Source organism: Diadema antillarum, unplaced genomic scaffold, assembly GCF_040938485.1.
Source record: "Diadema antillarum isolate AM-2024a unplaced genomic scaffold, OU_Dant_1.0 seq00001506_RagTag, whole genome shotgun sequence".
Classification (NCBI taxonomy): Eukaryota; Metazoa; Echinodermata; class Echinoidea; order Diadematoida; family Diadematidae; genus Diadema; species Diadema antillarum.
In genome coordinates, this window is record NW_027272240.1 from 754,884 (window position 1) to 780,000 (window position 25,117).

Consider the following 25,117-nt stretch of genomic DNA (forward strand, 5'->3'; position numbering starts at 1 on the left):
AGCTTGCTATCTGACTTCGTGGTGTTCGGTAAGCGACATTATTACCCGAGATAAGGCTGGTCTTTATGATCTGAAGGAAAAAAATGTATATATATATAAAATAGCTGATGTGAAATATATAAGCTCAATCTTTACACTGAACAGCTTACCAGAGGAAAACATGTTTATCCCCTTCCTGCATTAAGTCCTCTTAGCACTGCTTAATTCAAAAAGTCAACAGATATCTACCAGAGATTAGGCCCAATACAATGTATGGGATCTTGGAGAACGACACTCCCACAAACGAGAGGCTTATAATTATGCATGATGTAAAGTGCAATGGGCAGCGAGCTGATAGGGTGGATTTGGACATAATAATAACACGATCTAGTTACCGGCCAGGTATTTGCTTCTCTATTCAGTGTTACCAATGTTCACGCACAGGGTTCTGCTGGATCACTACTGTCTATGAACTTTTTATTCGTATAAGATGTTGACGTAAGTTGTTATAGAAAATCTCTCCACACTCTGCCGATAGATTCAAGAGATGCCAAAATATAGGCATTTATGAAAAATCGGTCTTGAAATGGCAGAGATATCCGAAAACAAAATAAAACAAATAAATCGATCCTAGTATACAATGTGGGTCCCACTTTTTATAAGGATGACGTTGTTTGGTATATCTCGGTCATTTCAAAACAAATTTTCATCAAATAAGCTTTAAATTCCTCTTAGAATTATTATGCTCTTTCATATTTCATAAGAAGTTTCTCACTATCTCACAAAAAGTTAGGGGAACTTGAAGCCCAATCTCAACCAAAGCAATAGGCCTGTTATACCATCCCTTTTCGAATGACCGATCGAAGGGACGGAGATGTTAGGCATGGACGACTTAAATTGACTACTGTCGCATGTAGGGTTAAATTGATTGGCGCAAGTTGAAATTTGACTGCTAAATAATCGTTAATCTTGAGCGTCTGAAGACGAACTTGCAATTGAACACTGATATGTTTCTTTTCATCGTGATCGCATTTTCGGACGAAATTGATTGCTCGAAACGCTAAATTGATTGGGGAAAGTTTGAAATGACTGGGAAATCCTGCATTAACCAGGGGCGGATTCAGGAATTCCGTAAAAGGGGGTGGGGGGAGGGGCGCAAAGCAGCTTTTATTTCAACTTCCGCGTTTTAATCAGCTTATGCCACTTTCGGGTTTTATCTTGGTCATCGTGCGATTTCATGCATAGGCCTACTTTTATTCAAGAAAATTAGAACAAAAATTACAGGGAGCGCGCACCGTCCCCTTCACTTATGACCTTCACCGGCCACTTATGAAATGTAGTATTGAGCATATACCATTCTAAGAGGAATTCAAACTTTATTTTGATGAAAATCAGTTTTGGAATGGCTGAGACATCCAAAAACACTGTAAAACAAAACGATTGTAATAAAAGGTTGGTCCCACCTTTCATTAGGATCGCTCTGTTTTGGATATCATAGCCATTTCAAAACCAATTTTCATCAAAATTAATGAACGTCGAATTCCTCTTGAAATTACAAGCTCTTTCACATTTCATTATAGGTTTCTCATTATCTCACCTAAAGATGAGGAGCTTGCTTCCAAAAGGCGCTGAATCCATTGAAAATTGATGAATTTAGCGCCTTTTGGAAGCAAGCTCTTCAAATGTTGGGACATGAAATTAAGTCTCAACCAAAACTATAGGATCCCTTTAACATTTTTGATAGCTCAGAAACGAAATTAGTTTCCTGTTTACACCTTTGATCGCGTAAGAAACGAAATCGCGTGCTTTAAAACAAAATTCCATGACCGATACATACGAAACGTATGCTATCTTTGAATTTGAATGACCATTTCACGAAGTTGATTGGCAAGATTCTGAAATTGACAGGGAAATCCCATGCTAACAGTAGAACGGAAGGAAGACAATACACAAAAGCATGAATATCAAGAATAATCTTATGAGATCTGTCAAAGAAATCAGGTACAGCTACATTGGTTGTTTATGACTGAAATAAAGACCTAGTATACCATTACCAATATACTTTGCCTTAACTTGAGTTTCTTGTTGAACTATGGGCAGATGGGTCTCCAAAAACAATTCACTGAGAAGCGCAGCCCCGAAATGAACAGTTCCTTTGAAGACACGAGGCCTATACTTTTAACAAGAAACTCGAAATTAGGCAAAGGATATTTGTTTTATACTTCAGATCAAAAATTTAAACAAAAGAAGGAGAAAGGGGGAGAATGCAAAGCGAGAAGTCGTATGGTGGATGCGATGTTGTGAAGGGATCCTACATTGACCCGGGGACCTGAGATCACCTTCCTGATTGACCACAAGAAGCATGTAGCAACGCCTGATGTCAGAACTGCTTTGTGATATTTGTTTAAAAAAAAATCTTTGCTCATTTTCCACAAATAAATTACATTAGTTTCTGGTCAGTTTCCTTCTGCTTGCTTTTGTTACAAACTCCAATTATAAGCTGCATCACTTCGGCGATCCCACGCATTTATCCCCAAGTTGAATTTTCCTTCGGGTTTATGTCAGCCTCAAGTGTGCGAGTGTGTCTCACACACATACACTCTGTCTCTATCTGTATAGCATCTGACCATTCGAGTATCGATTAAAGAAGAAATTCACAGGAAATAGGCTAATATCATATGAATTGACTGTTTTCCATCATTTAATGTTATTTTGATTGATTTCTGACATAAATCATGCAATAAAGTTGTCTCTGCTTTGAATATAAGGATCTTTATTTTTACCTAATTTGAGCACTGGAAAAATTTCGATACGGCTACGAAAAGTGCCACATCTGCGACGTCACCAAATGTGTATGCAACCCAGTGGGATTTATATACGTATCTATGGGCAAACTGTGTTCACTTTTCAGGAAATTGGCCCGGGTGTGTAATTTGTTGTCAATCTAGAATAAATCGTCCGCCAAAACTATATATTCACGTCGTGAAATTGTTTGTTTGTTTGTGTTCATTGGAATCCTTTTTTACACCCATAAATTTACGGAAAAAACAAAGTTTTACAAACACCTATCGTCAGCTCAAGATTCACGATCGCCGTGATCAGCTGTTCCTTCGTACAGCCACAATTTGCTGTTAATATTGACACAACAAATCGATCATTGTGGGGGAATTGCGTAAAGCTGAGGTAATCTTACATACCAGATAACTAAGTCAAAGAGCTGTCATCAATTGGAAATCATTTTTACACCCATAAATTTACGGAAATACGACGTTTGAAAAGCACAAAGCCTACCGTAATCAGCTCAAGATTCGCGATCGCCGTGATCTGGTGTACGCACAACAGTACCAGCAGAATCGGCAGTGAAGAGGTATTCCTTGATGCCGTGATTTCAGCTTGATTCTTCTTCGAAATGGTTAGTGATGAAGGTTTGTTAGATAAATGTGACCTTCTTTTTCTCTTGTGTGTTGGTTTAAATTCTATAATTTTTACCTCAACTTGCTAAAAAAGCAGTCTAACAAAGCGGGAAACTGCAACATTTCCGTGCTGAGCAGCAGTCACGATACACGTGTTGCATGAACACGTAGGTTGCTTGTAAACAAGGGGGTCCTCGGCGCAGTTGACCAATCGTGAACACATATTTCGATCAAGTGTCTTGGTAACAAGGCTACGCGTCTGGGAGACGACTTGCATAAACTTACGCATGTTTCAGACGAATTTATGAATGATGAAAGTGAGTAGCATGACATCATGCCATGACCATATTTGGAATAAGCAGAGGTAGAGCTTTCTGTAGGTACCAAATGTGTCAGGGTTCAACCAGAATATCTATGACACGATCGCCAAAAGAACAGTCATTTTCGCCGTAAGCGAAGGCGATTTGGTCTTTAGACGTAAGATTTTGGCCAACTTTTGAGATTGACATCCCACTTTTCTCTTCAAAATTCCACATTTTGTAGGTTATTGTATTTCGAAATGTTGTTGATATCAATCAGAAACTAGAAAATTTCCCCTACAACGCCCGTGATATCAAAATGTCAATTTGGTTCCTGGTTTGAGGTCATTTTTTGACCTTTTCGGGCTGTATACAGCGCGAAATCACATTTGCCGAGAAGTTTCGGGTTTTGCCAGAGCGGGTCTCATATAGCCGTACGGCAAATCAGCTCATACACATTTGGTGACGTCGCTCAAATCCGATGTTTCTTGTAGCGAACGGAGCTACGCGTATACGTGGTAATGAAAATTGGGTGTGTTTTTTTCAATCTCAAAAACAGTTTGGGGGTAAAGTTACATCGTCTAAAAGATATCCAGTTTTGTTAACTAGCTTCTTAGTTTTCCGTAGATATCAAACTTGTCATATTTCTAGATTCTCTATAAATTTCTGCTTTAAGAGTCTGTGACTAATTATTGAACTATAGGGCTTTCTATAGCTCTGTGGGTAGAGCACCTGGCTAGCAATCCAGAGGTCTTGGGTTCGATTCCTCATGTAATCTCATTTTCTTTACTCTTTTTTCCTCTATCAGTATTAAAAAATAATTACAGTATGACATTTTACGAGAGTGGTGCAACGGCGAAGCAATGCGCAAGGTCAGAATTGCTTTTTATGACGTCACAATTGTTTTATTAGAATTTGATACATTTCACAGAGTGACAACGGTACGAGCAGAGTGCGCATTGTCATAATTGCTTTGTGGCGTCACGATTGTTCTGTTTTTCACAGCGTGGCGTGACAGTACGGCGCAGTGCGCGAGATGTCAGAATTGCTTTGTGATGTCACAATTGTTTGTTGAAAAATGTTATATTTCAGAGTGTAAAGCTGCGCACAATTTTAGAATTGCTGTGACGCTATTATGCATTACTAGTATTTTGCAAAATCGGCACATTCGCAAATTAAATGTCATATTGAAGTGACGTCATTTTGCTAATATGACTGTCTAATATGCCAACTTTCTGACGAAGCTCTTTCAACCAATCACTAGAGGATAATTCTTTTTTAATGCAAAATACATGGTACAACCAAATAAGGTCGTCATAAAACTCGGAGCATCTTTGGGGAATACCCGCGTCATCAGTACGATTGCGCAACTAACCATGCATCAAAGCTCCACATTTGCACACCATGCCACCTATCTGGGCCTGCCTGACAGCCAACGTAAAAACAGCTAAGTACACAGCGAAATCCGCCGCCATCTTCCGCTAGCGATAGCTCTGTGCGAGCTCTCGTCACTCGTGACCCTGGCAAAATCATGGCAGGCGGTACCGGTAAAGCGTATCACGCCATCATTTCCCTTTATTATGGCTGCTCATATTATTACTATTGCCAGTATGTGTATCCACCTCTCAATTCCTCCGATATGCGGCCAGCAGAGAGAGAGTATGGAGGCGACGCAAAATTCTTGACTATGTGGTGCCTGGTAAGTGATGAGGTTGTCTGTCGATAACCACGCGTGAAAGGCAAAACAGTCCCATGATATTGATTTTTGCGTTTGTTGATTGGTTTGACAGATGTCATTGTCATCAGTGCAGCTAGCTCCTGCAGCTCATGCAGATCCCAAGGGCCTCGCGCAGCTGCGGCTCGCTCAAAGTATCAGTGTGGTATCGCCGTAAAGTAATTTATAGGTACACGTGCCCCTCAGTGAAAAGTACTATTTTGGAGTCTTCTTCTTCTCCTCCGCCTCCTCGATCGGATCCTCCTCCCTCCTCCTCCTCCTCCTCCTCTACCGGGACCAGGCCACCTCCTCCTCGGTCCACCTCCTTCTTCTTGTTCTTCTTCTATTCTATAAAACACTCCTTCTTCATTCAATCTTCTTCAGCTTCGACCTCTTCTAAAAACTGCTCCTGCCTAGCGCCCTTGGGTCCTTTATTACCGACAAGTATGTCTAATTCCGCGAAAAACTTCTCATTTCATGGCCGGCGCAGCCGTGGGTAGGTGGGGGCCGTGGGGGCTCGGGCCCCCACACTTTTTGTGCAACATACGAAGGAATAAAATTTACGTAAGGTGTCATCACTTTGGGCCCCTACACTTTTTTTAACCCGGAAGTACGTAAGTGGCACTAAAATGGAAATAGATAGAGATCTTGAAGTATGGCGGCGGTAAGGTTATGTTTTTTCTCTGAAGACCTTTTTTTTTGCTTGTCGGGTGAAAACACCTGGAAATGGAAGGGGGGAGAATGAGCTGAGGACCTTTTTTTTTTTTTTTTTTGCTTGTTAGCTCATGAAACCTGGAAGTGGGCCCCCACACTTTTGAAAACGCTGCGCCGGCCCTGCATTTAATAATGACATTTGCTGGGTCAGTTTTTCACTTCTTTAGACAGACACCATTGATACATGTATACGCTATTGCGACGGTTTCAACCATTTTGGTTGAACGCAACTTCGACCCAGTTCCCCCCGCAAAAAAATGTTAATTGTTATTTTTTCCAACTTGGTTTTCAAACCAATCTGGAAAAAATATATTATATACAGGATTAATCAGTAAACATTTTGACTCACCTCTTCCACTGTTTCCTCCTGTTTTCTGGTTGTTTCCTCCACTTCTTTGCAGCGCTCCCCAGTTCATCGCAGCCTTCGTTTGAAAAATGACCGCACGAATGTCTATGGCAAGCAAAATGCTTCATACAATCACTATATCGGTACACTTAGGTTTATTGACTAAAGTACTAGTAAGTTGTTCGAGCGCTAAATTTAACTTCGTAATAATTGTGAATTAGCATTTTGCTTGCCATGTTTAAAGGGACTGTACAGTATAGTTCTGGTTGAGGCAGGGATTCAGGTTTCTAAGTGAGATAAATTAATGAGAAACCTCTTATGAAATATGAAAGAAGGATTCAACATTTATTCGATGAAAATTGGTTTTCAAATGGCTGAGATACCCAAAAATGTGATGATAATAATAAAAGGTGACAGGCCACGCCTTTTTTATAGGATGTCTTTGTATTAACAGTTTCACCTTTTTTAATATCTCAGCCATTTCAAAACCGATTTTCATCAAATAAAATTTTGATACCCCATAGAATTGCATGCTCTTTGACATCTCATAGAGTGGTTTCTGAATATCTCGCAAAACTTTAAAAGCTAAATCCTCACCTCGGCCAGATTACACTGATTGGCTTACTGTCTTATTGTGGACATTGTGTGTCTTTTTATGAAAGAAGATTTATAAAGTAGGATCATTGTATATGAGGAGGAAGGAAGAAAAGAATTCAAATAAATTAAAGATGTTGATCTTAGCAGCAGAAGTTCAAGCCAGCTGTGTTTGAATGTCTGATGATTAATGGAAGATTATTTTCTTCATGTCATGTTATTTTATTCTTCCCATGCAGTTCTTCCAGATGTTCTACTTCTTCTTTTCCTTCTTCACCGATGTGGTGGATCTCGTGACCGGTGACATTAAGAGCTCTGTGACAAAATACCTCGTTGCTATCAGAGATTGGTTTCTGTGTGCTGTGGCCTTTCCCATAGCATTGGTAAGCCTTTTGGAATAGCGCACATCATACTATCAGCTTAAAGGGGCATTCCAGATGATTTTCATAATTTCACATTATGTAGTACATAAATCGACAGCTCCATGTATAGATTCGTGGAATTTACATGTATGGTGGTTCTTGAGCAGAGAAACAAATTAACTGAAAATCTTATACAAATTACACTGAACAGTGTCGATGACATCAGAGCCTCACATATTTCAGAAATGTAGCAGTGGAATTTCATTACAATACCGCTTGCTCAACAAGTTCACCTGTGAAGAATCTATGCATGCCTTCTTCTTTTGTTCTGCTTCCTTGAGCCCCAACTCATGCATTTGTATGGTGAGGCTGCCATGTCATCATCCTTGTTCATTTCAATTCGTTACAGATTTTGAAAACATTCTCATTCCTCATCCCAATCACTATAAATTCTGAAACTCTGTACTCAGTTTAACTAATTTATAGTTGTTCAAATGTAAAAGTCTGAAAATCGTCCGGAGGTCCCCTTTAACTACAAAACGTTTGAAAGAACAGCAACATGAAATTGCAGTCATAAACATACTGTGATAGCTTGAGATATTATACTTGATGCACATTTTCCTGCTGGAACATTACTAAGGTTAGTTATTTCTAGAAGTTAATATCAAACCTAAAAAGATTTTGTGTATGATGAGACAGGGTCGGTAGACTCTTTTTTTTTGGGGGGGGGGGGGGGGGGGGGTGGGGGCTGTGGGGCAAGGGGGGGGGGAGTCAAGAGTCAATTTACAATAAGCTAATATGTGAGACCACATAGAGCTTATATTGAAAGAAGTCACTTTTGCTGGTTTATGCCGTTTCATTTCCCATTATCCAAATTCACTTTGGAGTTTATAAACCACTGTCTTAATATGTGTCCTTTCACACAGAACAAAAGTCTCGTAGAGGAAAAGAGAAAATCCACTCAAAAAAAATAGAAATTAAAAAAATAAAACTTCAGAAGAAAGAAAGGAAGAAAAAATCCCAACAGAGTGTTCTAAAAATGACAGAAATTGTATAAAAGTGAATGGGAAATTGTGAGAGCATGACATCATCACCTTGTTGATTTGAGTGTTCATAACAACTGGTCAAGAAGTCTAATCAGAAAAGTTTTGAAATTTCAGAATGTTATTACTTCCTTATTTCCCATCCAATTTTGATAATATTTTGCACTGTTCTGCAGCGATTTTTTTTTTCTCTTGTGAAATTGATAAAATTTTGGAGTGGATTTCTCAGATAGAATTAAATCTAGGCATGGCACAACAGGATCAGAAGTCATGATTGCATTAAAACGTCTCACTGTGTACAGCACAATACATTTCATCAAATATTCTCAACTAGCAAGGACTATTAAAGGTGTCGGGTGTTTAAAGGAAACCAAAACCCAAAAAGAAATGTAGATTGAGTGAAAGCAGCAACATTAGTAGAACACTAGTAAAGGTTTGAGGAAAATTGAGCAATCGATGCAAAAGTTATGAATTTTTTAACATTTTGGTATTGGAACTGCTAGGTGAGGAGACTACTGGAGGTTATGACATATTTGTGGACAACAATATAAAGAAAATATGAAAGGAATTCATTTTTCATGAAAATTGTAGTTAAACATTCTGTAAACGTGATACTGATATATGTTAAGGGAAGTAATTATTCCCCCTGCTTTATGAAAGCGGTTAGTCAGTGCTTTTTGATTATGCTAGAAAAGTGAATTTTTGTGGAAGTCCCCTATATTTTCTTTATACATGTATTGTTGTTTGCACATGACATCATAAGATAGTAGTCTTCATCTAGTGGTTCCTACACCAAAACTTGAAAATTGCATAACTTTTGCATCGATTGTCCAATTTTTCTCAAACTTTCACTGATGTGTTTTACTAATGTTGCTGCTTTCACTCAATTCACATGAACGATTTCTCTTTGGGTTTTGGTTTCCTTTAGATATATATATATTTATATATATATATATATATATATATATATGTATATATATGTCACCGACGGGACAAATAGGCGTCCACTCGGTATTTAAGTAAATACAAAAGAAATATAAATATCAAAGTGGGAGAGCAATTTTCTAAATCTGTTGTTCATATAAGAAGACTGGGGGAGAAAGAACGACGCATTATCAGCAATTCTTTTAAATTGAATAGTAAATATATTTGTTTATTTATTTTTTTAGATCTGAATAACAAGTACAAAACAATATATTTTGGAATACAAAAATACAAAGAATGAAATTAAAATTTAAACCTAAAACAACGCAACACTGTGTTCAAGGTAGAGAGCTAAACCATCTCCATCGTGATCCACTCAGGCTGTGCACACCAGAAGAAAGAAAATGATTCAACAATAGTTTAGCGAATATCTCATCACATTAAAAGAGACAGATCCACGTGATAATAACAACGAAAGTAACAACTATTCTGTTAATAATAATGGCAACAATTGTAATAAGAAGAATATACGATAAGATAATCATGATAATGAGAGAGGAAATAAGAAGATGAAGTAAAAAAGAAGAAGTAGAAGAAGACGAAGAAGAAAAAGAGAGAGAAGATAGTGATGAAGTAAATAATACTTTCACTTATTTTAGCAAAAGAAATCAATAATAATATGGATGATATCAATTATTACAATGAAACACATTATGGTACAACTGGTATTACTTCTACGAATACATCCATACGAAGATTATTATCGACCTGCATGACATACATTTTCATTTGAACTCTAAAAACCAAGCTTTAAATATTATCTTCACTATTCAAAACCTGACGTAATAGTGTGTCGATAATAAGATACATCTAACAAGAAATGAGGAAATACACCAATGAAAGCAAAGACCTGCAAAACCTCTCACATCAGGTGACAAACTATTGGCGACCTATGCAAAACAAGGGTACAAATATTCATAAAAACATATTGGATATAAGCCTCGCCAACGTAGTATTGTATTAAAAATATTTACAATTTACAAAGGTTATAATTACCGTCAAAACAGGAGACAGACAACAAAGTCCTGACAAACTCCGTGATGGCGAGAGTATGCCTCAGCCACCTGCAAAACATATCCATTTCATCATTACTCACTGTCAAGTAGATGACATGTAAATAATGCAATGTAAACAGAGGGAATTTCATTACACAACATATGCTAATTAGATCATTGTTAACATAATAATAACAGTATTGTTGACGTCATAATAACACCATTATTTCGTCATATTCCCATCCAGGGTAGCAAGCAGGGGTACGCGCGTGCACCTACAGGGATGCGCGCATCAAGAAAGCGCTACCCCGCGCGTGCCCCAAAAGTAAGCCACAAAGCGTATTTGGACACCGGCACACCGCACACGAAAATGGCAAAATCCACAAATTTCTTATTCTGTAAGTTAGATAAATCTATATCTACAACAATTCAATCCTTCGCATTGACAATGCAACATCAAATAAATCATATCATCAGAGAGGCAGGAAAGATCTGAACAAGATGCACTTACTCAAAGAATGTCAACGAAATTCTTTATCTTAAATTAAATGACACACATTTAGCCTTGTAAATGAATTCATTACGGCTAGAATTCGACAAAGTGTAATCTATCAATATTCAATGACTCTCCTTTACTTCAGCATCCGAGTGCCTAATAAATTTCAATAAAATTACTTCAAATAACTCTGTAAATAATCAATATTTGCATACATTGTCACACAATGAATAAAATGATATTTCTTGTCAAACTTACCGATATTAACTGGTGTTAAATGTGGATAAATTATCCACAAAACAAGCGAGAGTGCGGGGTGTCCGGTAACGTTGGACTCGGATCAGCTCAGTGGATGAAAGCGTTCTTTTGTTATGATTTCTTCTATGACAACAACAAACAATTGCGCATGCGCATTAACAAAAATACACAGAAATAAGCAGTAGTAAAGGGGGCATACGTGTTGAAATATTTTGTATCATAACATATATATATATATTTTTTTTTTTTGGGGGGGGGGGGGAAGGGGGAATTGCTTGCTTGCTTGGTTTTGGTTTCCTTTAAATATTTTTTCTTCTTTTTTTTGGGGGGGGGGGGAGGGGGGAATTGCTTGCTTGCTTGGGTTTTGTGTGTATGCGTGTGTGTGTCTGTGTGTTTGAATGACATCAGTTTATGGTGCTCCTTGATTAGGTGATATAACAACAGTGCTAGTGTGGGTGTTTGTGTTCCTGCGTGTAGGAGATACTGATCAGGATCTAGCCACTTCCTGGCCCAGCAGGCCATGGACAGTGTAAAAAAATGATAGGCCTACATGCACACCTTACAAACACTTCATATGCACATCAGTATGAACAGAGAGCGAGAGTTGGACTGGAGTTACTGTAATCATAAAGTCATAGCTGCATGTTCCCTTCATGACATCACAAAAGACTTACAGTGGATTGTTAGTAACAAACTGATAAATATAAAATTCGCAAAATGATGCTAATACTTCCTTAAAATTGTATTCAATTCTGATGTTACATATCTCTGACAGACCCTCTCCCATCATACACAAAATCGTTTTTAGGTTAGTTTGCTCTGTTGCCCAAGTAATGGCATTGGTGTTCCATGATTGCACCGTAGCAAATTGAAAGTAGTTTACCCTGCAAACTCCATATACATAGGTCTGTATTTTCTTTAGGTTGTCATGCTTGGTTGTTGATGTGGACATCATCTATTACTGTATTGTTGCGATCTTCACAATCTCTTGGATTTTCATCAGGTGGTTGTCAGCATGTTCTGGTCACTATGGTCCATCGACCGGCAGCTAGTCTTTCCCAAGGAGCTGGATGAATATTTTCCTATGTGGCTCAACCATGTTTTGGTAAGACTTTTTTTGTTCTCTTAAAGGTACTGTTTACCATTGGGAGCAGATTATTTCAAAAATGTTCGAGATATCACATTTGATGCGTATGTGTAGGTGGCCTGTATCATAAAACATCCTACCATGTAAAAATTTTGCAATAAAGCCTAAGATATAAGGAGACTCCTTATATCTTAAAAGGCTTTCTGAGATATCACTATTTTTCTCAATAAACCATAATTGTGGATGGTTTAGTCTAGAAACATTCTTATTATAACTATTGTTCACATTTTGTAGATTTAACAATATAACTTAACATTAATTATACTTATTCAAATTTTTACATTGGTTGTTTCTACCGCTATGAAAACTTACACTTTAGAACTATTTTGAAGCGCTAAAGCTGGGTTTTTGCTCCGTCTGCAAATGGTAGATTATGCCTTTAATGTTAGTGACTGGCTGTTGTTGTTGATTTGCTTTGTTTTGTTTTGTTTTGTTTTGTTTTCTGATTTTACATAGCAATGAGTTAGATAGAAATAAATGCAGTAGATTGATAAAGATATTTTTGAATTTGGGCAGCTTAAAATAGCCTACAGTACAAGAGAAGAACCTGCAGGATAATTCTTGCCTTGTGAATCTAATTTCCCGGAAACGATAATGGCAAATGCCTGCAAGTTATGCCTACTGCAAAGTTGCAACTTATGATACAGTATCACAAGTACCCTAAAGCTCTCATCAATTTAGATGCATCATTGCACATTGAACGGTCAGATATCTGCTGTTTTGATTCTGAGGGCCATCAACTAATGTTCAAATGCCAAATCCAAATAGCCACATTTATAGCTTTTATTCTAGAGTAGCAGCCCATCTGATAGTTATTTCTTTATGTCTGCCCAAAGTGACCCTTTCAGCATTCAAATATTTTTTTCTTTGTGCAGACCAACATCATATCAGATATTTCATTTCTGGCATATTCTGCGCCGTCATTTTGACCTCGGGTGGCCTTTTGCCAGTAGTTTTGATCCAGTAATTTTTCATCATTTCAGTATTCCACACATAAGTAATTTTGACTTATCTCATTTGGGACCATTAGTCTGTGGTGTAGCATTAGTCTGTGGTGTAGCATTAGTGGTGATCTGTATGTCAGTATATTGATGTATGATGGTTCTAAGACAATTACCCCCGGACAATTACCCAACCTTTCCCCTGATCCTAACCCTAATCCAAATCCTGAACCTTATCCCGACCCTATTCAAAATTCTAAACCCTAAACAAAACCCTATTCCTAGTTTTTATGTCAGTCACTCCCGTAAAACATAATATTTTCACGGCATGAAATTTTTGTGTATTGGAGATGACTGCCTTTTTCTCAGCATGAGAGTTTGGTGAGTTGCCTCTAACATTCAATGCATATAGTGTAAACAAGAACTTTCGCAAGCATTTTAATTTTGCGAATCTGGGCTCTCGCGAAATTAAAATGCACGCGAACATTCCTCGTTCTACAGTATCGCTATCACTAACTGATATTTAGCAAGGGGAAAGGGGTAATTGTTGTGACATGATATATGTATAGGATGAATGACGCATAGAGTTTTCATTGTTCCCTGACTTGTTTGTTTATTTGTTTGTTTGTATTCCTGCAGCACACATACCTCCTGCCCATCTTGCTGGTCGACATGTATATCGTGAAGCACAAATGTCCACCCCGTGTCTTCGGCCTTCTAGGACTCTTCTTGGTAGCTGCTCTCTACCTCTTCTGGTCAGTGCAAGAAGGTCACATGTCTGATAAAAGTAGAAACACAATGTGTTGGCTACATTTGCATTTGAGTGATTGCCACAGTTATAACATAAACATAACTTGTTGGGTCAAGTAAAGATCATGGATGTCACTTTTCATATAACTGTGGCCATTTACTTTTTGCAAGCGGTCATGATTTGTTAGCCTGGAGAGAGGAGAATGCTACAGAATACTGAAATGAAACTGATAATCATTGTTTTTCTTCTTTTGTAGTAAGTGCATTTGCACCACACCCTAGTGCTGAAAGTGCATGAAAACATACATATCATGATTTCTTTAGTCACTGGCATCAGTACTAGTGTCACCCATGCAGTTCACTTTCACCAACAATGCTCAATTCCATTGAGGAGTAGTACCAGTTTCTTGTACAGTGTGATTTCTTATTCTTTCTTATTGAAAATGTGTCACCAAGCGAAACAACTGCCATATCGTCACTGAGGCTACAACACCCTGTATCTCAAATTTTGGTGAAAGTCACTTATTTGGATTAATTGTCAGATAATCAGGAAAGTGATATCATGTTCAATCAAATCATAGCTGTCTTACCTAAAAACTGAAGCCACTACAGCATGTCAAAGGAAAGGCAATCCTATTTGTTGCAGTGCTTTGGCCACCATTTGTTTTTGCTCTCCTGATAATGTAACATATTTTAGATATGAGAATTTGTTCCCCAAACAGTATGTGTGTACATGGGACTGTCGTGATTTCGTGCAAACTCTTGTGTTCTTGTCTTTCATTCTTTGTGTGTATCTCTCACACTTGTAATACTCACATATGACACACATTACTACACAATACATGCTCTCTCTCTCACACACACATACACACACACACACACACACACACTCAAAAACTCACATAAATGCACACAACACAAGCACTTACAAACACACTAAACATGCAAACTTAGATACATATACAGGGGTGGATCCAGGAATTCTGTAAATGAGAGGCGCCTTTACAAAATTAAAAGAGGGTGCACCCTCCCCCCATTTTTCTTTCTATTTCTTTTGTTTTAACAATAAATAAGGAGGGGGCGCGCACCTGGTGCACCCCCTTCTGAATTCGCCACTGATATTTACACACACACACACACACACACACACAAACACAAACACACACACAACATATTTACTTTATTTCTTTTTGTTACACACACACAGGATCCTATTTCTGGGCTTTGTCAAGGAGATCTGGGTGTATCCAGTCTTACGCGTTCTGGATGGAGCCAACTTTGTCCTCTTCATAGTGTTTGTGACTGTTTTTCCTGTACCTCTCTACTTCTTTGGAGAGAGACTTATATCATTCATGAATGGTGAGAGGAACAAAATATCTAAAGGAAACCAAAGCCCTAGTATAAATGTGGATCGAATGAAAGCAGCGACATTAGTCGGGAACATCAGTGAAAGTTTGAAGAAAATCACACAATCGATTCAAAAGTTAGGAATTCTTGAAGTTTCGCTGCCATCATCGCTAGGTAAGGAGACCACTGCACTTCATGACGTTATTATGGACAATATGAAGAAAATATAAAGGAAATTCATCATATCATATATTCATTTTTCTACCATAATGAAAGAGCACTTGACTTGCCTCTTTCAGGAACCAGTAGGGGGATTAATATTACCCTTTAAACTGTATGTAGCCCAGGGGGGCTAAATAAGCCCCTCTTGATGTTTTTTGCAATAATGTAAAAACAAATTTTTTTTTTCCAGCTGAAATTTCATGAGTTTTTTTCTTTCGCATCTTGCGCACATTTTCAGACCCTATTTGGCGAAAAATTTGGGGTACACTTGCTGAGATTATAACACATTTTCGTGACCAATGTCACCGAAAAATGGCAGTTTTCTGTGAATCCTGTGTACAATGTATGGGTTTTACAAGAAGTGTCAGATGAATGTTTTTTTCCTGGTTTTTCTCATATATCATCCGTTCTGGTTATGAGCTGATATTATAGATAAAAAGAAACAATGAAAACATAAATAAAATACAAAGAAATACATTTGAGATTACAAAATGAATCAATTCGTTTTTATACTGAATTTTTTTCACATGAATTAGTTTATAATACTGCAACAATATTTAAACAAAAAATTTGCCCATTTGAAGATTTATCAAGGGATTTAGAGCTTGCAATCTGATGCTCAAAAGTATGCATGAATTAGCATAATTAACATAATTTAGCAAAAACTACCATGTTTTTGGAAAACAAATAATGATTCATCCTTGGAGATTACATATTAGGCAACATGCATGCCAATTTTTGTCGAGATCGCGTGATCGACAGCCAATATGGGGGGGGGGGGGGTATATCTAGGGGTTATTACATGTCAGTTACAAGTTGGTGGAATGTGTTCTTTTCATGAAAAATGAAATTTTGTGGAATTCTCTTTATATTTTCTTCACATTGTTGTCCAAAGTGACGTCATGAATTATGGTAGTCTTCTTATCCAGCAATGACAGCACTGATTGTCCGATTTTCCTTAAACTTTCATTGATGTGTTTCACTGTTATTGCTGCATTCACTCAATCCACATTCATATGTGAGCTGTGGTTTCCTTCAATTTCATATTCATATTCATACTTGGATATCACATTTTATACTTTATTCAATCAATGTGATTGCTAAATGTTAAAACAGTGATGAAAGATTTTTGTTGTGTATTTCTAGTACCATCCCAAGGGCATAAAGATGGTGTGTGAATTGTTGAGCATTGAATATTGGCCCATCAACCTGCACATTGCATCCATATACCACGGTACCTACACCTCTGCAGTATTTTTGTAGTTGTCTTCATTTATTCATGCATATATGCATATTATACAGGCGAACACCGATTGGACCGAAATCTATTCAAACAGACGCCCTAAGATACATAGATACACATATGTAGGACTATGCAGACTGTTGCTACCAATTTTAACCCTGTTTGCAGGTGAAAAGATCATTTTGCTGACATGTTGAATACCTTTGTCAAATTTAGACTGCATGGAACGGCTATTTGTAAAGATGTGTGTGTAAACTCACGAAACTCACGTAGACCTACGCAACTCTGTATTATCATGAAGCTTACTCGTTAGTTTACAAAGTACATTGTAAACACTGTGTGTAGGAAGAGAGACAGAAATATTAAGGGAATGCACCACTCAATGCCAATATCAAAGCAAATAATCTTGTCCTCCATGTTGGAGTGGAAGTGTCGACAAATTTGAAGAAATCCGATTTTGTTTTTCCAAAATGAGCTTGGCGTGATATCAAATGGGTTTTGCTTTGAGAAGTGCGTGCTGCAAGATCAGTACCAGTATTCAGTAAACTCTTTCCAGAAGAATAATGTCTGTATCGGCATTTGTTGTAACGGTGTTAGCCTGTATTTGGATGTGCTTCATTTATTTTTACTCTTCTCTCCTGAAGGGGAAAGGTGTTGTTCTCTTGACCTTACCCATGAAAATGAGAATTTCAACGTTTTGTGCAATAATTCTGCAACTCAAGAAGTCATACTTTTTGACTTTTTTTACTAAGTTTCGCGCAACTTTTGAGACTAAATTTGCAACGTCCATGCATGTCTTTAATGAAGCCATACCCATTTTTTCATAAAATGCACATCACGCAAAAATGGTCACAATTTTGTGATTTTGTTTACATTTTCTGTGGAAAAGAGTGCTCTGTCATGAAACTTACAAATAGCGTATTATTTTTTGCTGTTAATCACTTGATTGATATGCTAATTATGTTAGAAAGGTAGTCAGTGGCAATTTCCAATGAAAAGCAAAGAAGAAAAACCGAAGGAAAAAAAGGAAAAAATTACATCACAAATTTGGAAAACAATGAAAATACATGAGAATTGAAATGGCTTTTCATCACGTATGTGCAGTTGTTGAATATGTTGAAACAGATATACAACATACAAACCGAAAACTAGACTCTCCATGCTTTTGTTTAATGTTTATTATGCTGAAATAAGATATTTGGCCTAATTTGTATAATTGATTAATTAGAATTAGAAATTGATAATTGTGAAAAAATTTAATAACAAACTTGTAGATTACCACATGGGTGTCTCTCGTGCCAAATTTCATCGCAGTTGCACTGCTGATGGCTGAGATTGGAGGAGGAATCATCCTCCCTCCCCCCATATAGCATATATATACAAGAAACCCAGCCTGATTACACAACTCTTTTTGTGCCATATTCACATGCATGCCCGACTCAGTCCACTCCATAGCTCCCCAACTTCACATATTTTGCTCAAATGCGCAACTGTGCAGTAATGGATCAATAAATCGCGGTATGCCTTATTACATTGAAAACATCTTGCACAATTTCATTCCTCACACACATTCACATCATGGCAAAGCTCACAATTTTCTCTACAGCTTTGCTGTACTGTAGTTCCAGCATAAATGCTCCTATAAAAAGCTCTATGACTTTGAAAGCACTCATGTCTCAGAATAGCATGGCACATAGGGGGTTTGCACACAGAGAATTAAGCAACTAGCAAGATCTGAGTAACTATACATGGAATATCTTTATTCAGAGCCATGCTTACTTCTCTAATCCTGCCTTCACTCCACTTCCCTTTCAGTTGTATATAGAGTAGGTATCATCACTGCGGTAATAGTATGCTTCACTCCGAGTAGGCTAAGGTACAGCTCTGCATTCTTTCCATCCATCATCTTCTCTATTCACTCCATTGAGAGGAACCTCCTAGACAAGGCCATCCAATATGCAAAAACATTCAATGCGATAACACCAGCCGAAGAAGAGATCAACTTCCATGTCAAAAACACCCTCCTCTGCCAAGACGACGAGCCTTGGCAAACGGCGGATGCAGATGGCACATTCGATGTCAACATGGGCTCGTACAACAGAGCAGAGACATGTGAACTTGTGGGCACATACATACTCGCAGAAGTTGGTATCATGATCTCCAAAGAAAACGTGCCGTACCGAGAGGATGGCGTGGCAATTGACCACAGGTGCTCCAGCGCAGCTGAGAACGCCAGAAAGAGACTCTACGGAAAATTTGAAGAGTTCGGGCTTCAGGTAACAGCCAGCACAAACGCAGCCATCGTTGATTTCCTCGACGTGATATTTGACCACACCAAGGAAGAATTCCAACCATACTCAAACCCAGGATACTCACGCCTCATGCATAAAGAACCCAATCATCCACCAACAGTCACCAAGAGAATTCCGCAGTCCATCCAAACCCACCTTTCCAACATATTCAGTAGCGAACAGATCTGCAGCAGCACCAAACCAGACTGCGCGAAAGAGCTTCGCAAGGCTGGAGACGTCCCCAAACTGACATACACGCCCAAAGATGCCAACAGCCGCAGTAGAGAAAAGCAACATCAGAGGGAACAAAGCTTAACATGGTTGAACCCTCCATACTGCAAGCATGTCAGAATGGACATCGGGAGAAAGTTCTTAGCCCTCATTGAACACCACTTCCCAAAAGAGCACCAGCTCCGCAAGATCTGCAACAGGAACACCCTGGAAGTCGGCTACGGTTGCATGGACAACTTGGACACTATAAAAAACGCAGACAACAGCAAAATAATGAACACTGATCCAGAACAAACCAAGGTCTCCTGCACCCGCAGACAGGAGGATTACCCAATCCCTTACAAACGAATGGCCAAGAGCAACATCTATGAAGATCAATTGATGTAAGTACTGATTCATCCAGAAAAATTAAATCCCAAATTAAGCTGCATCTGGACTTTTTGTTTGTAATTCCAAGAACGGTTTCGCGTCCAATCCCAGACGCTTCATCAGCTTGTCTGATTTGGTGGTGGGAAAACATCTTTGCCAATCAGTGAAGATGCGCTGTCAATGTTATTGTCCAGTCACCAATGACAACTAAGTGGATAAGAGGGAAAGTATGAGGTATGAGTGAGAAATTTATCGAACAAACAATTAAAGCTGAGAAATCGTTGCTGTCACGTGGTTTGAATCTTGCAGCCACCCCGGAATGTATACGGTATGCGGAATACATCACGCCTACTGAGTCTGCAATTAGGAATAACTTATCAACCCTGCCTTAGCTGAGGAGATTCAGGGCAAAGTCACAGCTGCCCTCTCTCTCGCTCTACTCCCACCTTTGAACTTATCGAATGAGGAAAGGAGAGCTGCTCAGTCTCTGGATGAATTATTTGTCTACTGACAAGGCGAGATACACGGTGGTGTTGGACAGGACAGATTATAACAATTAAATCTATCAACTGTTTGAATATGCAATTTCAATACTAATATGAACAACTAAAAGGTGTCCCTTCTTCAAGCTTCAATAAGAAAGTCATGGAAGTGTTTAGACAATTGGAGAAAGTGGGTTGCACTGACAAATCAACTTCAGTTTAATATATCATAGATCTTTAAAATATCAGAGATTGCATAGATCTTGTATTCACTAATTGTGGACATGCAGTTGTGAGTTTAGACACCATACCAAATCCTGTTACTTCATATCATCATGCTGTTCATATCTGAAGCCAGCACCATTTCAATCTTTGTTGCATTCATTTCTCCAATTCCATAAAAGAGGCTTCAATCACCTTCGCAATCTGCTGCATCTACGACCATGGAACACTCTCTTAGATGCTAATGATCCTAATTCTTACTGATATTTTCCATTCTGTTGTGTGAGATGAGATTCTGTCAGCCACGAAACGCAAATCTTATTGTTCACCAACTGTGCATCACATCTGATCTTACAAAACTAATCAAGAAATATTAAAGCATGTGTTGTTGAGAGTTGCTGTGAGAACAACATATAGATGATGACTGGCGAGGGAGGGAACATACCGAATGTTCCACCCGAAGGGTTTGAAATGCTATTGAGGGAGGTTATAAGTCCAGAGACGAAGTCGAGGGACTTATAGCCTCCCGAAATAGCATTTCAAACCCTGAGGGTGGAACGTTTGGTACATGTTTCCGACAACAAAAGTCATCATCTGTTGTATTATATGGGTTAGTCAAATACGTCACATATGTCAACGTCAACCACCAGCGCAATGATACATGCACAGCGCACTCGATCGCTCGCTCGCGCAGAGCCAAATTTACTGTGCGCGCGCGGTCCTAGGCCTTCTGTCATTTGTTACGTGAAAATGTTTTCCCATGGGAGAACATTCACAAGAATGTTCGCCCCTGGGTGAACATAACGAATGTACCTCCATCACGTGACTGTGTTCAGCCAATCACTAACCGGTATTTGATTAACCCATTTAATATAGAGAACTGTTGACTGAAATAATAATAAGTCTGTCTGTAACAAAGTCAAATAAACTAGAATAGCTGACTGGGCTTATGTAATAGAACTGTTTGTATACTAATGATAACAGACATGTTTGTTTGTTTTTATGCCTCTGCCACGAAGTGGTGCCAGAGGCATTATGTTTTCGGGCTGTCCGTCCGTCCGTCCGTCCGTCCGTCCTTCCGTCCGTCCGTCCTTCCGGACGTCCGTCCTTCCGGACGTCCGTAATGAATTTTGTGGACAGGGTAACTATCAAAACCTTTTGAGGTATCCTAATGAAACTTGGCATGTATGTGTATTAGGGGGTGAAGTTGTGCCTATCAACTTTTGGGTGCACATGCTCAAGGTCAAAGGTCAAAAGGTCAAGGTCAAATGCTTAAAATGTCACTATTTCCCCCATATCTATGCAATGCCTGAAGATATTTTCTTGAAACTTAGTGTATACATGTATTAGCCAATTAAGATTCTGTGGTGAAAGTTTGGGGTCATGAGGTCAAAAGGTCAAAGGTCAAAAGGTCAAGTAAAATGTTAAAATTTCACTTTTTTCTCTGTATCTTGGAAATTGTTCAAGGTGTCTTTATGGAACAAAGTATATATGCATGTAATGACTGGCAGTGGTTATCTAGGGAATTTGGGGTTCATGGGGTCAAAGGTCAGGGGTCAAAGGTCAAGGACAATACTTCAAAATGTTACTATTTTCCTTATATTTATGCAATGCAGCAGGATTATTGTGTTTTTAACTTGATGTATGCATGTATAACCCACTAGAGATTCTCTGGGATTTTTTTTTTTGCCAAGAAGGTCAAAGGTCAAAAGGTCAAAGATCAAGTGAAAGTGCTGAACTTACTTCTTTCTCCATATCTCGGAAGTGGCTCAAGTTATCTTTAAACTTAGTACATATTTATGTATGTTCTGCCTGACAGTGATTCTCTTATGAATCAAAGGTTAGATGGAAATGATAACAATTTACTGTTCAATACAGAAATTGCACTTTTTCTCCATACCTTGAAAATTACTCAAGTGCGTAAACTTGTGAAAGGGTCAAAGTCGAAGTTAAAGTTCTTAAAACCCCAAATACATGCTCTCCTATTCATCCAATTAAACATAGGTCAAGGAAGGTGAACATTCGATACATTTGTGACAAACATATCATTTTAATATTTTGCCAATTTTGTGAAAATGTAATCACACATTGTCCATTTGTACTACAGACCTATTAGGAGAATCGTGCATTATGGCGGAGGCATACCAGTCGCCATAGCGACATTTCTAGTTTGTTTTTGTTTTTGGTTTTTTGCATATGTACGTAGTCGTAAGCAGTCGCCACCTCCTCCTAGGTTCCATCACAAAGCCTGATGACATAGCTTCTGCACTCAGCTCTTACTTCTATATCATCTTTGCCCCTTCCACACCGCTACTTCCTCGTCATGCTACCCCCTGCATGTTCTCTTCCAATTCCAGAACTCTCTCTCTCAGGTGTCTGTGTGTAGGGCTGAGGTTTGTCATGCACTTTTACAGCTTCATGGGGTGTTGCAAGAAAGTTGCAATCAATTGCAAATAATTGCTAATTTTGAAACAACCATTCTGATTGGCTCAGGGTCTGCCCTATTAAGAAGACATGCATGCTACAGTGATTTTGATTGGCCAGTGACAATCAGTTGCAAGTTGCAATTGATTGCAACTTTCTTGCAACACCCCATCAGACAGACAAATCTCCATATAACCAAATGGCATTTTGTCTTGCATTCTAACTGGGGTATCTCAGGAAATTTTGTATCCCTTGACCATTCTGTTTCATGGCTCTCTTTCCACAGGATATACCAGCAATGTGGAAGCAGGCATGCCTCACTCATATTTTCAAACAATTTGACAGCTCGTCAGTAACTAACTACCGTACAGTTGCATTAACAATCGTGCTGTGCAAGTTGCAGACAGGCTTTGTTGCTAGGGCCATTCAAGACCACATTGAAACATATGGTCTGTGTAGCAAGTAACAACATGTCTTTGCCAAAGGGTGGAGTTGTGTAACTCCTTAACATTCGTCATTCCTGGCAATCCATCCTTAATAGACCCGTCCACCACATATAGATGCAGTATTTTAGGACATGTCTGAGGCGTCTGGTAAAATGCTCCATCACATTCTGCTTTCCAAGCTTGCAACTAATTTCAACATCCGCGGCTCACTCTGGAAATGAATTGTTTGTTTTTTTTAATTCATTTTTTACTTACTGCACTCCAAAAGTTCTCTTCCTTGGTCATGCTTTCTCATAGACTGACGCTTCTTTTGGTGTACCTAAGGATGTGCTAGGCTCGCCTAGTACCTCCTTTGTGTACCGCAGGGCAGTGTAATAAGTCCACAATGTTCAATCTCTTCATCAATGATATATCTTCCTTTGTATCATCACATACTGCCTTGTTTACAGATGATATGGGGTTATTTAGGCAGATTGATTCTTCAGAAGAAGAAGATTAAGGTCAGAAGGATGTGAAACGTTTCTTGGAATTAAAACAATCCAGATGCAGTGATTTGATTTTGTGCCTTAATCATCCATGAAGGCAAGGTACAGATCTCTTATAATGACAACAAAGCTTACATCAGCCTTACATCAACCTCATTCCAAACAAGATACGGAACACACAAAACGAGCCTCACAAATATGGAAAAACGACATTAAACTGAGCTCAGTAAACACATTTTGGGATATGAAGGATGAAGGTACACCCTTATCACTCATATGGCGGATCATGAGACGTCAACAACAGTCTATAATGTTCGAAAGAATTTTATCTGGTATGTGTTTGTTTATTGTTTGCCATTTTCTTCTCTGTTATGTTTTAACATGTATATATATCTATCTTTTCATTTTTTTGAAGTGCCATGAGCACGGAAAGGTGGACCCATGCACTATACAAGTAGCCACTATTATTATGATCATTATTATTAACCCCACTCGCCCCAAACAGACCAGTGCAACCTGTGTCTGGGGGAGAAATACTACATCATCACAGCCAAGAAACCTGCAATTTTAAACTCATTTCAACCTGTAAACATAAGAAAAAGTTTTCCAAATGCCCCCATTCATAGAGATTTTTTCTCATCGGTCGCTCATCCAAAGCAAAGATTGTTGCTTCGACCACCCACTGAAGTATATTGGATCGCAGTCTGATGAGTCAGACTTGGTTGGATGAGGTTCAGGTGAGTGTCAGACATGTCGCACGTGATCGTCATTGAACAATCAGGCCTCATCGGGTCACCTCCCCGACATGTCTGACACTGACCATCACAAGTCAGATCCATCAGACTTCGATCCAGTACACTTTGGTGGGTGGCCAGAAGCGATAAACTTAGCTTCCGATGAGAGAACAATGAGAGAAAATCTCTGTGGAATGAGCCCTCACCCACGTGCAATACACTAGGCTCAAACTACCCGTTCATCATCAAGCTTTTCAAGCTAACGACAGCCATTACCAGTGTCATTATCAACCCTACTGTGTCATTAGATAGCCATGTGCATGTACTGTAAAAATGAGGAGTGTTTGCATGCATTTTAATTTCGCAGGAGCCAAGATTCGCGAAATTAAAATGTGCACAAAAGTTTGGGTCTACACTGTATGCATTGAATGCCAGAGGCACTCCGCAAAGATTTCATGTTCTGAAAATATTGTGTTTTACAGTATCTATCTTTTTATTTATTTTTTTTTGCTTGCTTGCTTAAGTGCATCTGAGCTACAGTCTGTATATGGCTAATCTTACACAATACAAGAAATACATCTCTTTC

The 25,117-nt window shown here is 38.6% G+C and overlaps 1 protein-coding gene across 1 annotated transcript in view; it reads left to right on the forward strand.

Moving 5' to 3' along the window:
- Positions 1 to 5,211: 5,211 nt before the first annotated feature.
- Positions 5,212 to 25,117, forward strand: part of LOC139710186 (androgen-induced gene 1 protein-like) — a 20,266-nt gene continuing 360 nt past the window's right edge. The window contains exons 1-5 of the mRNA XM_071622117.1: positions 5,212 to 5,390; positions 7,299 to 7,442; positions 12,201 to 12,302; positions 13,925 to 14,040; positions 15,243 to 15,394. Coding sequence (XP_071478218.1) covers positions 5,223 to 5,390; positions 7,299 to 7,442; positions 12,201 to 12,302; positions 13,925 to 14,040; positions 15,243 to 15,394 — 682 coding nt within the window. The 5' untranslated portion in view covers positions 5,212 to 5,222. The remainder of the gene's footprint in view (positions 5,391 to 7,298; positions 7,443 to 12,200; positions 12,303 to 13,924; positions 14,041 to 15,242; positions 15,395 to 25,117) is intronic.